Source organism: Salmo salar, chromosome ssa21 (genome assembly GCF_905237065.1).
Source record: "Salmo salar chromosome ssa21, Ssal_v3.1, whole genome shotgun sequence".
Classification (NCBI taxonomy): Eukaryota; Metazoa; Chordata; class Actinopteri; order Salmoniformes; family Salmonidae; genus Salmo; species Salmo salar.
The window spans coordinates 53,416,243-53,431,137 of NC_059462.1; the positions used below are offsets into that span (position 1 = coordinate 53,416,243).

At 49.8% G+C, this 14,895-nt stretch overlaps 1 protein-coding gene across 1 annotated transcript in view; it reads left to right on the top strand.

Annotated features, from left to right (window-relative positions):
• Positions 1–8,475: 8,475 nt before the first annotated feature.
• The window catches only part of LOC106582518 (integrin alpha-V), a 67,072-nt gene continuing 60,652 nt past the window's right edge, over positions 8,476–14,895 (top strand). The window contains exons 1-2 of the mRNA XM_014165693.2: positions 8,476–9,029; positions 11,037–11,167. Coding sequence (XP_014021168.1) covers positions 8,866–9,029; positions 11,037–11,167 — 295 coding nt within the window. The 5' untranslated portion in view covers positions 8,476–8,865. The remainder of the gene's footprint in view (positions 9,030–11,036; positions 11,168–14,895) is intronic.

Consider the following 14,895-nt stretch of genomic DNA (forward strand, 5'->3'; position numbering starts at 1 on the left):
AGTGTTCTGTCATTCATGGGGACACTACATCACCGCAAAATCTATGGGGAGAGCTCAAAAATTCAAGCCCCTTTAGGTGCTGCCATAGAGTTACATTAGAAGTGCCCATCCAAGAAGGCTTAGGGTCATTGGCCACAGATAAAATTACGTCAAATCACATTATATCTACCGTAGCTTTGATTAGACTGATCATGTCAACATCATACTTTCAAAATCTTAGCTAGCTAAGCTAAGTCATCATCATGAATCACGTCAAATCTACTGTCAAATCCTTTTCAATCCTTGGCATATGAAGAGAAATTATAGATAAAACGTATTGGTGCTCATCGGCCATTGGACATAAACATTACACAACAAGATGGAAAATACCTAACTGTATGTTGTTTAATATGCTGTTTGTAGCCCATGTGCCTCACCCTAATAATTTGGTTGCTTTCCCCCTCATAACTTAGCCTACTGTTCTGACTTGGTGGTGCACATGTAGCCTATAGCCTGTTTTAGACAAATGTAATCATTGAATATTGTAAGAACTTTCATTGTCTGCTTATGTGCCCCCTTTATTTATCCTACGGTTCTGACTTGGTGTACAGGGAGAACACTGTAAGAACGGCCCATGTTCTGAATTCTGTTGCTATATTTAGCTATATTGACTATGTCCGTTCTAGCTCGCTCAATCAAAATTACGCATTGCCTCTTATCCACTTGTCGTCCCCTTATGCCATAGTTTGTACGTCTCAATTGTCATTAGAAACCACATTTGTTTAAGCAAGTCAGCCATATCAGCTATGTTTTTTTAAAGGCAGTTAATGAGGCTGTATGAACTGTTTCGCTGCCAGACAAGGCTCATAACCTGAACCAAAGTTACTCAAAGGATCTTATGATATGGGCCTAGGTCTATATATTGTTTTTAACTTGTGTGTGTTTTTTTTAAGTCTTTTAAGTGTTTCCTAAATGTAAGCAACTATTTTTAGCACTTGAAGTTAATAAAGTATTTTATTGTTGAAATCTGTTTGTTTTTTTACACACTAACTCACTGCTTTAGAACATGGCTACATTCGCATGTGTTCCAATGTGAATTCTTTAAGAGATGGATGTAAGGTCTAAGACTGTGAACGATGTATACGATGTAAAATCCACTATTTCAAATATTGGAACATAAGACTGAAAAGAGACAGTGGGTCACAAAAGTACCTGAATGAATGTCCATACAGGGAGCAACGGGGAGGGGGTAGGAGAATGTCCAGAGGGGTAGCAGCAGAAGGGGTAGAATATCCATAGGGGTTGCAGCCGAAGGGGTAGAATATCCATAGGGGTAGCAGCAGAAGGGGTAGAATATCCATAGGGGTAGCAGCAGAAGGGGTAGAATATCCATAGGGGTAGCAGCAGAAGGGGTAGAATATCCATAGGGGTAGCAGCAGAAGGGGTAGAATGTCCATAGGGGTAGCAGCAGAAGGGGTAGAATATCCATAGGGGTAGCAGCAGAAGGGGTAGAATATCCATAGGGGTAGTAGCAGAAGGGGTAGAATATCCATAGGGGTAGCAGCAGAAGTGGTAGAATGTCCATAGGGGTAGTAGCAGAAGGGGTAGAATATCCATAGGGGTAGTAGCAGAAGGGGTAGAATGTCCATAGGGGTAGTAGGAGAAGGGGTAGAATATCCATAGGGGTAGCAGCAGAAGGGGTAGAATGTCCATAGGGGTAGTAGCAGAAGGGGTAGAATATCCATAGGGGTAGCAGCAGAAGGGGTAGGATGTCCATAGGGGTAGCAGCAGAAGGGGTAGAATATCCATAGGGGTAGCAGCAGAAGGGGTAGAATGTCCATAGGGGTAGCAGCAGAAGGGGTAGAATATCCATAGGGGTAGCAGCAGAAGGGGTAGAATATCCATAGGGGTAGCAGCAGAAGGGGTAGTATGTCCATAGGGGTAGCAGCAGAAGGGGTAGAATGTCCATAGGGGTAGCAGCAGAAGGGGTAGAATGTCCAGAGGGTCTACCGACCCGTAGCACTCACGTCTGTAGCCATGAAGTGCTTTGAAAGGCTGGTCATGGCTCACATCAAAACCATTATCCCAGAAACCCTAGACCCACTCCAATTTACGTACCGCCCTAACAGATCCACAGATGATGCAATCTCTTTTGCACACCACACTACCCTTTCCCACCTGGACAAAAGGAACACCTATGTGAGTATGCTCAGCGTTCAACACCATAGTGCCCTCAAAGCTCATCAATAAGCTGAGGACCCTGGGACAGAACACCTCCCTCTGCAACTGGATCTGGGACTTCCTTACGGGCCGTCCCCAGGTGGTGAGGGTAGGTAACAACACATCCACCACGCTGATCCTCAACACGTGGGCCCCTCAGGGGTACGTGCTCAGTCCCCTCCTGTACTCCCTGTTCACTCATGACTGCACGGCCAGGCACGACTCCAACACCATCATTAAGTTTGCTGATGACACAACAGTGGTAGGCCTGATCATCAACAACGATGAAACAGCCTATAGGGAGGAGGTCAGAGACCTGGCCGTGTGGTGCCAGGACAACAACCTCTCCCTCAACGTGATCAAGACAAAAGAGATGATTGTGGACTACAGTAAAAGGAGGTTTGAGTACGCCCCCATTCTCATTGGGCTGTAGTGGAGCAGGTTGAGAGGTTCAAGTTCCTTGGCGTCCACATCACCAACAAACTAGCATGGTCCAAACACACCAAGACAGTCGTGAAGAGGGCACGACAAAAGTCTCCCTCGGCATCGTTCTTCGACAAACACAGAAGGTTGTAATATTGAATTCAATAGATTAAAAAAACAGAGCGAGAGAGACTCCCAGTTCCTTAATGTTACCATTGGCTACAGCCAAAACATTAAGTTACTGGCAGTCTCTCTCTCTCCTTCTCTCTCTAGTTTCTTCTATTGAATTATATGTAGCCTAATATTTAAACACTTATCATATTTTGGCTCTATATTCTATATGTAATAGTAATTAACCCTTAGGATGGGGGGGGGGGGGACACTTATAGTTGCAATATAAGTAGTTAGGTGTCACGTCTTGACCAGTATAAAGGGTTATTGGTTATTGTAGTTTGGTCAGGACGTGGCAGGGGGTGTTTGTTTTATGTGGTTCGGGGTTTGTTGGGATATGTCTTATGTAAGAGGGGTGTTTGTTTTATGTGTTCCGGGGTTTAGGGGTATTGTTCTGGTTTTGTATTTCTATGATTTTCTAGGTTGTGTATTTCTTTGTTGGCCTGGTATGGCTCTCAATCAGGAACAGCTGTACATCGTTGTTGCTGATTGGGAGTCATACTTAGGTAGCCCTTTTTTCACAAGTGGTTTGTGGGAAGTTGTTTTTGCACTGCTGTGTTAGCCTGTATTACTGTGCGTTCGTGCGGTTTCTTGTTTTGTGTTTTCAGTGTTCTAATTAAAAGTTAAAATGAGCACTCAACCCGCTGCGCCTTGATCCATTTCATACGACGACCGTTACAGAACTTCCCACCACCAACGGACCAAGCAGCGGGGTAAGGAGCTAGAGAGGAGTTATTTTGAGTTGTGGACTTGGGAGGACATTTTAGCCGGGGAGGGACCATGGAGGAAGGCTGGAGAGGACCGGGACTGTTATATTGGAACACGACTAGCATGGAAGCCTGAGAGGCAGCCACAATAAATAAAAAATGGGGGGCACACGGGTAGTTTGGCTGGGCCAGGGTTGAGTCCCAAGCCAACTCCCCATGCTTACCGGAGGCAGCATGATACTGGTCAGGCCCCGTGTTATGGGGTGATGCGCACGGCGTCGACGCCGAGCATTCACAGGCCAGTGTGCTCAGTGCCAGCATCCCGCATTTGCCAGGGGGAAGCGGGCACCCAGCCAGTAGGGGTGGTGCCAGTCCTGCGCTCGAGACCTCCAGTGCGTCAGCCCAGTCCAGTACATCCTGTTCCCGCTCCTCGCACTAGCCTTGGGGTGCGTGTCTCCAGTCTGGTACCTCCACTACCAGCCCCACGCACCAGGCCTCCAGTGCGTCAGCCCAGTCCAGTACATCCTGTTCCCGCTCCTCGCACTAGCCCTGTGGTGCATGTCCTTAGGCTGGCGCCTCCTAATCCAGCCCCACGCATCAGGCTTTCAGTGCGCAGTCCCCGTCCAGAGCTTCCGGCGACAGTAACCCATCCAGAGCTTCCGGCGACAGTGCCTCGTCCAGAGCTTCCAGCGACAGTGCCTCGTCCAGAGCTTCCGGCGACAGTGCCTCGTACAGAGTGTCCGGCAACAGTGCCCCGTCCAGAGCTTCCAGCAACAGTGCCTCGTCCAGAGCTTCCGGCAACAGTGCCTCGTACAGAGTGTCCGGCAACAGTGCCCCGTCCAGAGTGTCTGGCAACAGTGCCCCGTCCAGAGCGTCCGGCGACAGCACCCCGTCTAGAGATGGCCCACAGTTTGGAGCCTGCAGAGACGGCCCACAGTCCGGAGCCTGCAGAGACGGCCCACAGTCCGGAGCCTGCAGAGACGGACCACAGTCCGGAGCCTGCAGAGACGGCCCACAGTCCGGAGCCTGCAGAGACGGCCCACAGTCCGGAGCAGGCAGAGACGGCCCATAGTCCGGAGCCAGCGAGAGTCGCCCTACAGTCCAGAACCGGCGCAGCCAGAGTCGCCCTACAGTCCGGAACCGGCGCAGCCAGAGTCGCCCTACAGTCCGGAACCGGCGCAGCCAGAGTCGCCCTACAGTCCGGAGCCGGCGCAGCCAGAGTCGCCCTACAGTCCGGAGCCGGCGCAGCCAGAGTCGCCCTACAGTCTGGAGCCGGCGCAGCCAGAGTCGCCCTACAGTACGACGCAGCCAGAGTCGCCCTACAGTACGACGCAGCCAGAGTCGCCCTACAGTACGACGCAGCCAGAGTCGCCCTACAGTACGACGCAGCCAGAGTCGCCCTACAGTACGACGCAGCCAGAGTCGCCCTACAGTACGACGCAGCCAGAGTCGCCCGTTGCGAGGGTCCCCAGTCTGGGGTCGACGGAGAGGGACCTCGCTCTAGAGACGTTATGTCAGTGTGTTGAGCCAGGGGTGGAGCGGGGTCTGCGTCCCGCTCCTGAGCCACCTCCGTAGGGGGGAGTATTGGGAAGGGGGGGTGTTGCAGAAGCACCGTCGGTGACGGTGGCCACCCTCCCTTCCCTCCCATGTAGTTTTGGGATTATTTTTGTTTGGGGGTTGTTTTTGTGAGGTGCATCCGGGGTCTGCACCTTTGGGGGGGGGGGGGGTACTGTCACGTCCTGACCAGTATAAGGGGTTATTGGTTATTGTAGTTTGGTCAGGACGTGGCAGGGGGTGTTTGTTTTATGTGGTTCGGGGTTTGTTGGGATATGTCTTATGTAAGAGGAGTGTTTGTTTTATGTGTTCCGGGGTTTAGGGGTATTGTTCTGGTTTTGTATTTCTATGATTTTCTAGGTTGTGTATTTCTTTGTTGGCCTGGTATGGCTCTCAATCAGGAACAGCTGTACATCGTTGTTGCTGATTGGGAGTCATACTTAGGTAGCCCTTTTTCACAAGTGGTTTGTGGGAAGTTGTTATTGCACTGCTGTGTTACCTGTTTGTGCTGGGTTTCTTGTTTTGTGTTTTCAGTGTTCTAATTAAAAGTTAAAATGAGCACTCAACCCGCTGCGCCTTGGTCCATTTCATACGACGACCGTTACAGAACTTCCCACCACCAACGGACCAAGCAGCGGGGTAAGGAGCTAGAGAGGAGTTATTTTGAGTTGTGGACTTGGGAGGAGATTTTAGCCGGGGAGGGACCATGGAGGAAGGCTGGAGAGGACCGGGACTGTTATATTGGAACACGACTAGCATGGAAGCCTGAGAGGCAGCCACAATAAATAAAAAATGGGGGGCACACGGGTAGTTTGGCTGGGCCAGGGTTGAGTCCCAAGCCAACTCCCCATGCTTACCGGAGGCAGCATGATACTGGTCAGGCCCCGTGTTATGGGGTGATGCGCACGGCGTCGACGCCGAGCATTCACAGGCCAGTGTGCTCAGTGCCAGCATCCCGCATTTGCCAGGGGGAAGCGGGCACCCAGCCAGTAGGGGTGGTGCCAGTCCTGCGCTCGAGACCGCCAGTGCGCCTCCACGGCCCAGTGTATCCTGTTCCAGCTCCTCGCACTTGCCTTGGGGTGCGTGTCTCCAGTCTGGTACCTCCACTACCAGCCCCACGCACCAGGCCTTCAGTGCGTCAGCCCAGTCCAGCTCGTCCTGCTCCTGCTCCTCGCACTAGCCCTGTGGTGCATGTCCTTAGGCTGGCGCCTCCTAATCCAGCCCCACGCACCAGGCCTTCAGTGCGCAGTCCCCGTCCAGAGCTTCCGGCGACAGTAACCCATCCAGAGCTTCCGGCGACAGTGCCTCGTCCAGAGCTTCCAGCGACAGTGCCTCGTCCAGAGCTTCCGGCGACAGTGCCTCGTACAGAGTGTCCGGCAACAGTGCCCCGTCCAGAGCTTCCAGCAACAGTGCCTCGTCCAGAGCTTCCGGCAACAGTGCCTCGTACAGAGTGTCCGGCAACAGTGCCCCGTCCAGAGTGTCTGGCAACAGTGCCCCGTCCAGAGCGTCCGGCGACAGTACCCCGTCTAGAGATGGCCCACAGTTTGGAGCCTGCAGAGACGGCCCACAGTCCGGAGCCTGCAGAGACGGCCCACAGTCCGGAGCCTGCAGAGACGGCCCACAGTCCGGAGCCTGCAGAGACGGCCCACAGTCCGGAGCAGGCAGAGACGGCCCATAGTCCGGATGCGCAGCGAGAGTCGCCCTACAGTCCAGAACCGGCGCAGCCAGAGTCGCCCTACAGTCCGGAACCGGCGCAGCCAGAGTCGCCCTACAGTCCGGAACCGGCGCAGCCAGAGTCGCCCTACAGTCCGGAGCCGGCGCAGCCAGAGTCGCCCTACAGTCCGGAGCCGGCGCAGCCAGAGTCGCCCTACAGTCCGGAGCCGGCGCAGCCAGAGTCGCCCTACAGTCCGACGCAGCCAGAGTCGCCCTACAGTACGACGCAGCCAGAGTCGCCCTACAGTACGACGCAGCCAGAGTCGCCCCTACAGTACGACGCAGCCAGAGTCGCCCTACAGTACGACGCAGCCAGAGTCACCCGTTGCGAGGGTCCCCAGTCTGGGGTCGACGGAGAGGGACCTCGCTCTAGAGACGTTATGTGAGTGTGTTGAGCCAGGGGTGGAGCGGGGTCTGCGTCCCGCTCCTGAGCCACCTCCGTAGGGGGGAGTATTGGGAAGGGGGGGTGTTGCAGAAGCACCGTCGGTGACGGTGGCCACCCTCCCTTCCCTCCCATGTAGTTTTGGGATTATTTTTGTTTGGGGGTTGTTTTTGTGAGGTGCATCCGGGGTCTGCACCTTTGGGGTACTGTCACGTCCTGACCAGTATAAGGGGTTATTGGTTATTGTAGTTTGGTCAGGACGTGGCAGGGGGTGTTTGTTTTATGTGGTTCGGGGTTTGTTGGGATATGTCTTATGTAAGAGGAGTGTTTGTTTTATGTGTTCCGGGGTTTAGGGGTATTGTTCTGGTTTTGTATTTCTATGATTTTCTAGGTTGTGTATTTCTTTGTTGGCCTGGTATGGCTCTCAATCAGGAACAGCTGTACATCGTTGTTGCTGATTGGGAGTCATACTTAGGTAGCCCTTTTTTCACAAGTGGTTTGTGGGAAGTTGTTATTGCACTGCTGTGCGTTTGTGCGTTTTCTTGTTTTGTGTTTTCAGTGTTCTAATTAAAAGTTAAAATGAGCACTCAACCCGCTGCGCCTTGGTCCATTTCATACGACGACCGTTACAGAACTTCCCACCACCAACGGACCAAGCAGCGGGGTAAGGAGCTAGAGAGGAGTTATTTTGAGTCGTGGACTTGGGAGGAGATTTTAGCCGGAGAGGGACCATGGAGGAAGGCTGGAGAGGACCGGGACTGTTATATTGGAACACGACTAGCATGGAAGCCTGAGAGGCAGCCCCAAGACATTTTTTTGGGGGGCACACAGGTAGTTTGGCTGGGCCAGGGTTGAGCCCCAACCCTGGCCCAGTGTTGTGGTGTATCTCTTGTCGTGATGTGTATTTTGTCCTATATTTTTATTTTTAATCCCAGGCCCCCGTCATCGCAGGAGGCCTTTTGCCTTTTGGTAGGCCTTCATTGTAAATAACAATTTCTGACTTGCCTAGTTAAATAAAAGGTTAAATATTTTGTTATCTTTTTTTGTTTAATACTGCCTGTGTGTGCTATAGTGTGTAATCAAAATCCCCTCATTGACCCTTCCTAATGACACAGATGAGGAGTTGATTCCAAAAGTGTCACGTGATATTTCCAGAGCGAGATTATTAGGCTCCAAAATCTCCAAACACTCGATGCCTCTGTGTTTCCAAGTGAAACATTTCGTCGTAAACCAGTACAGTACAGTTGTTACACAGTAGCTCCATACATGGCTATGGAGCGGGCGGTGAGGCAATAGAACTGCTGTTGGGATAGTGTGAAACATTGCGGAAGTCCTTTTTTTTTAAATGGGGAACAACGCGAGCACTTCCTGTACAGTTGGTTTTAAGACTACTAAACACAAAACATCGCTGTTGGCTACTGAGGTAGTGTTGCCATTTACACACATTTGTTACATTGTATCGCTTGAAGCGTGGATTTAAGGACACGCACTGATTCCAACTGGAATCTTTTCACCGGAAAGAAGAAGAAGAAGTAAAAGTTTGTATCCGTGAGGGGTTTTGCTGAAGTGGTTGGAGTTAACATGCACATGGTGTGTGGGACGTCGCTGTATCGTCATTAGAACGACTACAAAGAGAAAGGGGAAGTCATCACAGTAGTGTATTATCTCCACACATACTCAGTTATTAAGACTAGCTACTCCACTGAGGACTTCAAGATGGAACGACTTGGCACACTTTGTATATCTTTGGCTTTGATCCTGCCTTGTTTACAATGGACAACTTGTTTTAATCTGGATATTGACAAGCCCTATGTATTCTCTGGACCTGAAGGAAGTTATTTTGGATTTTCAGTGGATTTCTTCCAGCCAGATGCCAAGCAGTAAGACTGAGTTTTATATAATAATGTTTGGGATGTCAGGTTTTTTAGAACTAAATGTTTTCTACTTTTATTTTGTTTATTGAATGACATAGAATTATGTTATTTGAAATACAATACATAGTTTTGTATATTTTCTATATAATATGTATAAGTGGATTAGGGTGTCTCAAGCACACCCGTTGCTGACAGGTGTATTGTAAAAATGATTGGTGCTGAATCCGGAGAAATTTCGGACAATGTAAAAAAAAAAACGCCCGTTGGTCACTAAATCCGGTTTTCCGCCTGAAGGACCATGTTAAAACGGTTGGCTGGTGAGCCCTCACCGTCTGGGCCCTCACCTGCTATATACTTAGAACTGATCTGTCCTGTTAGAACATGATGTTGAGGCTCATCACTGTACTCTTGATAGTCACCACCACACACACACACACACACACAGCTGTTTCAATTATTCTAAGATGTTTATATGACTTTTGGTAAATCTGAATGACATGGAATCATATTGTTGTGGTTATTTCGAATTCACGCGTAACATTCAGACATTTAGTGTTACTATCGACAATAAAAAGTCGTCACGAAGCGTCCCCCCTTCCGGAGAACACTCTTACTGGAGTGGGTCGGTACACTGTCCAAATGCACATTTCCAAGAACTTTGATTTGGTTGGGAATGGTAGGGATATGATTGGTGAGGGATAACTTAGGTAGCCTTAGCAGCCAAACTAACAGGACTTAAGGGCAACTGAAGGGACTGTGAAAGAAAGAGATGGACAGGAGCAGGGACAGACTTGCATGTATACAATCGAGCACATAGCCATGCAATCTCCATAGACAAACACTCACAGTAGAATGGCCCGTACTGAAGATCTCAGTGACTTTCAACGTGGCACCGTCATAGGATGTGACCTTTCCAACAAGTCAGTTTGTAAAATTTCAGCCCTGCTATAGTTGACCCGGTCAACTGTCAGTGCTGTTATTGTGAAGTGGAAACGTCTAGGAGCAACAACGGCTCAGCCGCAAAGTGGTAGGCCACAGAACGGGACCAGCCAAGTGCTGTAGCGTGTAAAAAAATCGTCTGTCCTCGGTTGCAACACTCACTGCCGAGTTCCAAACTGCCTCTGGAAGCAACGTTAGCATAAGAACTGTTCGTCCGGAGCTTCATGAAATGGGGTTCTATGGCCGAGCAGCCGAACACAATCCTAAGATCACCATGCGTAATGCCAAGTGTCGGCTGGAGTGGTGTGATGCTCAGCGCCATTGGACTCTGGAACTGTGGAAGTGTTCTCTGGAGCCCCACGAACGAATCTGGGTTTGTCGGATGCCAGGAGAATGCTACCTGCCCGACTGCATATTGGCAACTGTAAAGTTTGGTGGAGGAAGAATAATGGTCTAGGGTTGTTTTTCATGGTTCGGGCCCCTTAGTTCCAGTGAAGGTAAATCTTAATGCTACAGCATACAATGACATTCTAGACGATTCTGTGCTTCCAAATTTGTGTCACCAGTTTGGGGTAGGCTCTTAACTGTTTCAGCATGACAATTCCCCTGTGCGCAAAGCGAGGTCCATGCAGAAATCTGTGCCTGCACAGAGCCCTGACCTCAACCCCATAAAACAAATTGGGGATGAATTGAAATGCCGACTGTGAGCCAGGCCTAATTGCCCAACATCAGTGCCTGACCTCACTAATACTCTTGTGGCTGAATGTAAGCAAGTCTCCGCAGCAATGTTCCAACATCTAGTGGAAAGCCTTCCCAGAAGAGTGGAGGCTGTTATAGCAGTAAATGAGGGGACCGACTCCATATTAACGCCCATGATTTTGGAATGAGATGTTCAACGAGCAGGCGTCCACATACTTTTGGTCATGTAGAGTATTTATTCTATGTATCATGTGACAGTCTTGTTGTTGACCCTTGTAGGCTCCAGTAGAAGAGGAAGTCTGGTGAGGAAGTCTGGTGATGCATGTTTTCTTGTATTTATTTATTTATTTATTTAAGCACATTTCTCTTCTTCAGGTCAAACATTCTTATAGGAGCTCCCAGAGCCAACACCTCCTCAGCTTCCACAGTGGTGGAGCGAGGGGCAGTCTATACCTGCCCATGGCAGAAGACTAGTGACTGTACCCAAGTACAGTTTGACAATACTGGTGAGTACAGAAGGTCCTATTACTTTAGTATCCCGTTCATCGATTTCTGACGTTGTCTGGTATCTATATCTGTATTGTATCAAACAGGGAGGGAACACTATGAGTTGATATCCAAAGTGAAGATCAATAGACTCAGTCAAGGGTCATTTTCATCAGTGTGGGGGTTTTGGACATTTCATCAAATGTATGTCAGTCAGATATGTGTCTTTCCATAGGAGGACACGAGGACAACAGTTCAGTAAGCACAGGCAAATGTTGTCTCATGTTAGGACTCATCCAGGAATGTAGGACGCCTATATTGGAGATGTGCCAACATGCTCAATGTTAAGTTTGAGAGAGACAGAGACAGAAAGAGATAGCGGGGAGGGGTGATAGAAAGACTTCCATCACCTTTAAAGGACTGTCTGCTCTGCAGAATAACAGACGACATTAGTCATTTCCCTTGTTGAATCATCCATTACACACAGATATGTGTCAAGGTGTTTAGTAATATCTACACTACGGCACTTCCCTGCATTTTAGGAGTTTGACTCAGCACAAACTTAACAAAAACACACAATACAAAGCCAAGCCCCGTCAATGACAAACGCTCATTCAGACAGCCACTGTAATTAAGCTATTTTGGGAGACATAAGCCTATTTTGCAGTTTATTCTGTCCCAGATCTCATTGACATTCTGTGTCTGTAAGAGGTACAGAGGTAGGCAGCCCAAAGTTAGACTAAGGGCTTGTACAAAATGGCACCCTATTCCCTAGATAGTGCATCAAAGGGCTTTGGTCAAAATAAGTGCACTATGTAGGGAATAGGGTGCCTTTTAGGATGCACTGTAAGGCGGTACAATGAGCCAAAGATCCTCTCAGAAACCCAACCACAACCATGTGGATGACCTCCCTCCCCATCCAAACCAATGGCCTTCCTCTCTCTCTGGGCTCCAAGTCCCCATCCAAACCAATGGCCTTCCTCTCTCTCTGGGCTCCGTCCCCATCCAAACCAATGGCCTTCCTCTCTCTCTGGGCTCCAAGTCCCCATCCAAACCAATGGCCTCCCTCTCTCTCTGGGCTCCGTCCCCATCCAAACCAATGGCCTTCCTCTCTCTCTGGGCTCCGTCCCCATCCAAACCAATGGCCTTCCTCTCTCTCTGGGCTCCAAGTCCCCATCCATACCAATGGCCTCCCTCTCTCTCTGGGCTCCAGTCCCCATCCAAACCAATGACCTTCCTCTCTCTCGGGCTCCAGTCCCCATCCAAACCAATGGCCTTCCTCTCTCTCTGGGCTCCAAGTCCCCATCCAAACCAATGGCCTTCCTCTCTCTCTGGGCTCCGTCCCCATCCAAACCAATGGCCTCCCTCTCTCTCTGGGCTCCGTCCCCATCCAAACCAATGGCCTTCCTCTCTCTCTGGGCTCCAAGTCCCCATCCAAACCAATGGCCTCCCTCTCTCTCTGGGCTCCAAGTCCCCATCCAAACCAATGGCCTTCCTCTCTCTCTGGGCTCCAAGTCCCCATCCAAACCAATGGCCTCCCTCTCTCTCTGGGCTCCAAGTCCCCATCCAAACCAATGGCCTTCCTCTCTCTCTCTGGGCTCCAAGTCCCCATCCAAACCAATGGCCTCCCTCTCTCTCTCTGGTCTCCAAGTCCCCATCCATACCAATGTTCTCCCTCTCTCTCTCTTGGCTCCAAGTCCCCATCCAAACCAATGACCTTCCTCCCTCTCTTTGGGCTCCAAGTCCCCATCCAAACCAATGTCCTCCCTCTCTCTCTGGTCTCCAAGTCCCCATCCAAACCAATGGCCTCCCTCTCTCTCTCTGGGCTCCAAGTCCCCATCCAAACCAATGTCCTCCATCTCTCTCTGGGCTCCAAGTCCCCATCCAAACCAATGGCCTCCATCTCTACCTCCTGTGCTATTTACACCGTTCTCTATCAATAGAAGTTACATTTGGTTCATCGGTAAGAAGTTACATTGGTTTGTTTATTGTGATTAATAGGCAACTGCAGAACAACATATTTTTCCTTATATAGACAGAAAATAGACAGACTAATTGAGTTCCAGGAGCCAAATGAGTATTAAAGTCTGCACCACACTAGTCTGTTGGGAAAGTCTGAACCACACTAGTCTGTTGGGAAAGTCTGAACCACACTAGTCTGTTGGGAAAGTCTGCACCACACTAGTCTGTTGGGAAAGTCTGCACCACACTAGTCTGTTGGGAAAGTCTGCACCACACTAGTCTGTTGGGAAAGTCTGAACCACACTATTCTGTGTGACTTGGAAACAGGTTCAAAGCTACATGCAGATATATTTCCATGTAATGTTTTTTTCCCCATATTATTCCTACCGTTGCTGCCATTTCTGATGGTTTGCCAGTCAGTGCTTCAGTGACCTGGCCTCGTAATTATACGGGAAGTGACGACATTGCCACAATGGGTGTCTTTGTGATGGCTGATCTGTTTGTGCAGACTGCGAGGGGAGGCTGTCTTCAGTCAGTGGTCTAGGTGAGTGTTTGTGCAGACTGTGAGGGGAGGCTGTCTTCAGTCAGTGGTCTAGGTGAGTGTTTGTGCAGACTGTGAGGGGAGGCTGTCTTCAGTCAGTGGTCTAGGTGAGTGTTTGTGCAGACTGTGAGGGGAGGCTGTCTTCAGTCAGTGGTCTAGGTGAGTGTTTGTGCAGACTGTGAGGGGAGGCTGTCTTCAGTCAGTGGTCTAGGTGAGTGTTTGTGCAGACTGTGAGGGGAGGCTGTCTTCAGTCAGTGGTCTAGGTGAGTGTTTGTGTCCAAGCAGCCAAGGGCCAGGGGGGAATGACTGTAATTAGTTAGTGTGTGCTCAGGGGGTTTTCTCCTACATGGCCATTACCGAACTAGCTGTCTTACCACGTGTCCTGAAAGTCTTCCTCCTGATCTGTTATTTCATCCACTGTCCCAGTCAGTCCTTGTTTTCCCAGCTCTGTCAGTCCTTGTTTTCCCAGCTCTGTCAGTCCTTGTTTTCCCAGCTCTGTCAGTCCTTGTTTTCCCAGCTCTGTCAGTCCTTGTTTTCCCAGCTCTGTCAGTCCTTGTTTTCCCAGCTCTGTCAGTCCTTGTTTTCCCAGCTCTGTCAGTCCTTGTTTTCCCAGCTCTGTCAGTCCTTGTTTTCCCAGCTCTGTCAGTCCTTGTTTTCCCAGCTCTGTCAGTCCTTGTTTTCCCAGCTCTGTCAGTCCTTGTTTTCCCAGCTCTGTCAGTCCTTGTTTTCCCAGCTCTGTCAGTCTACTCATGGTGGACAGGCAAACCTTAAAAAACAGAACAAGGGAAGTCTAAACAAATTGAGAGCGCTCTCTAATTCCAGCTGCATACCACGCCGTATCCCGCTGCTGTCTGGCCTCTGAAGCTAAACAGGGTTGGTCCTGGTCGGTCCCTGGATGGGAGACCAGATGATGCTGGAAGTGGTGTTGGAGGGCCAGTAGGAGGCACTCTTTCCTCTGGTCTAAAAAAAAACAACATGTGTCCTGACTCTCTGTGGTGACTAAAGAACCCATGGTACATATTGTAAGAGTAGGGGTGTTAACCCTGGTGTCCTGACTCTCTGTGGTGACTAAAGAACCCATGGTACATATTGTAGAGTAGGGGTGTTAACCCTGGTGTCCTGACTCTCTGTGGTGACTAAAGAACCCATGGTACATATTGTAGAGTAGGGGTGTTAACCCTGGTGTCCTGACTCTGTGGTGACTAAAGAACCCATGGTACATATTGTAGAGTAGGGGTGTTAACC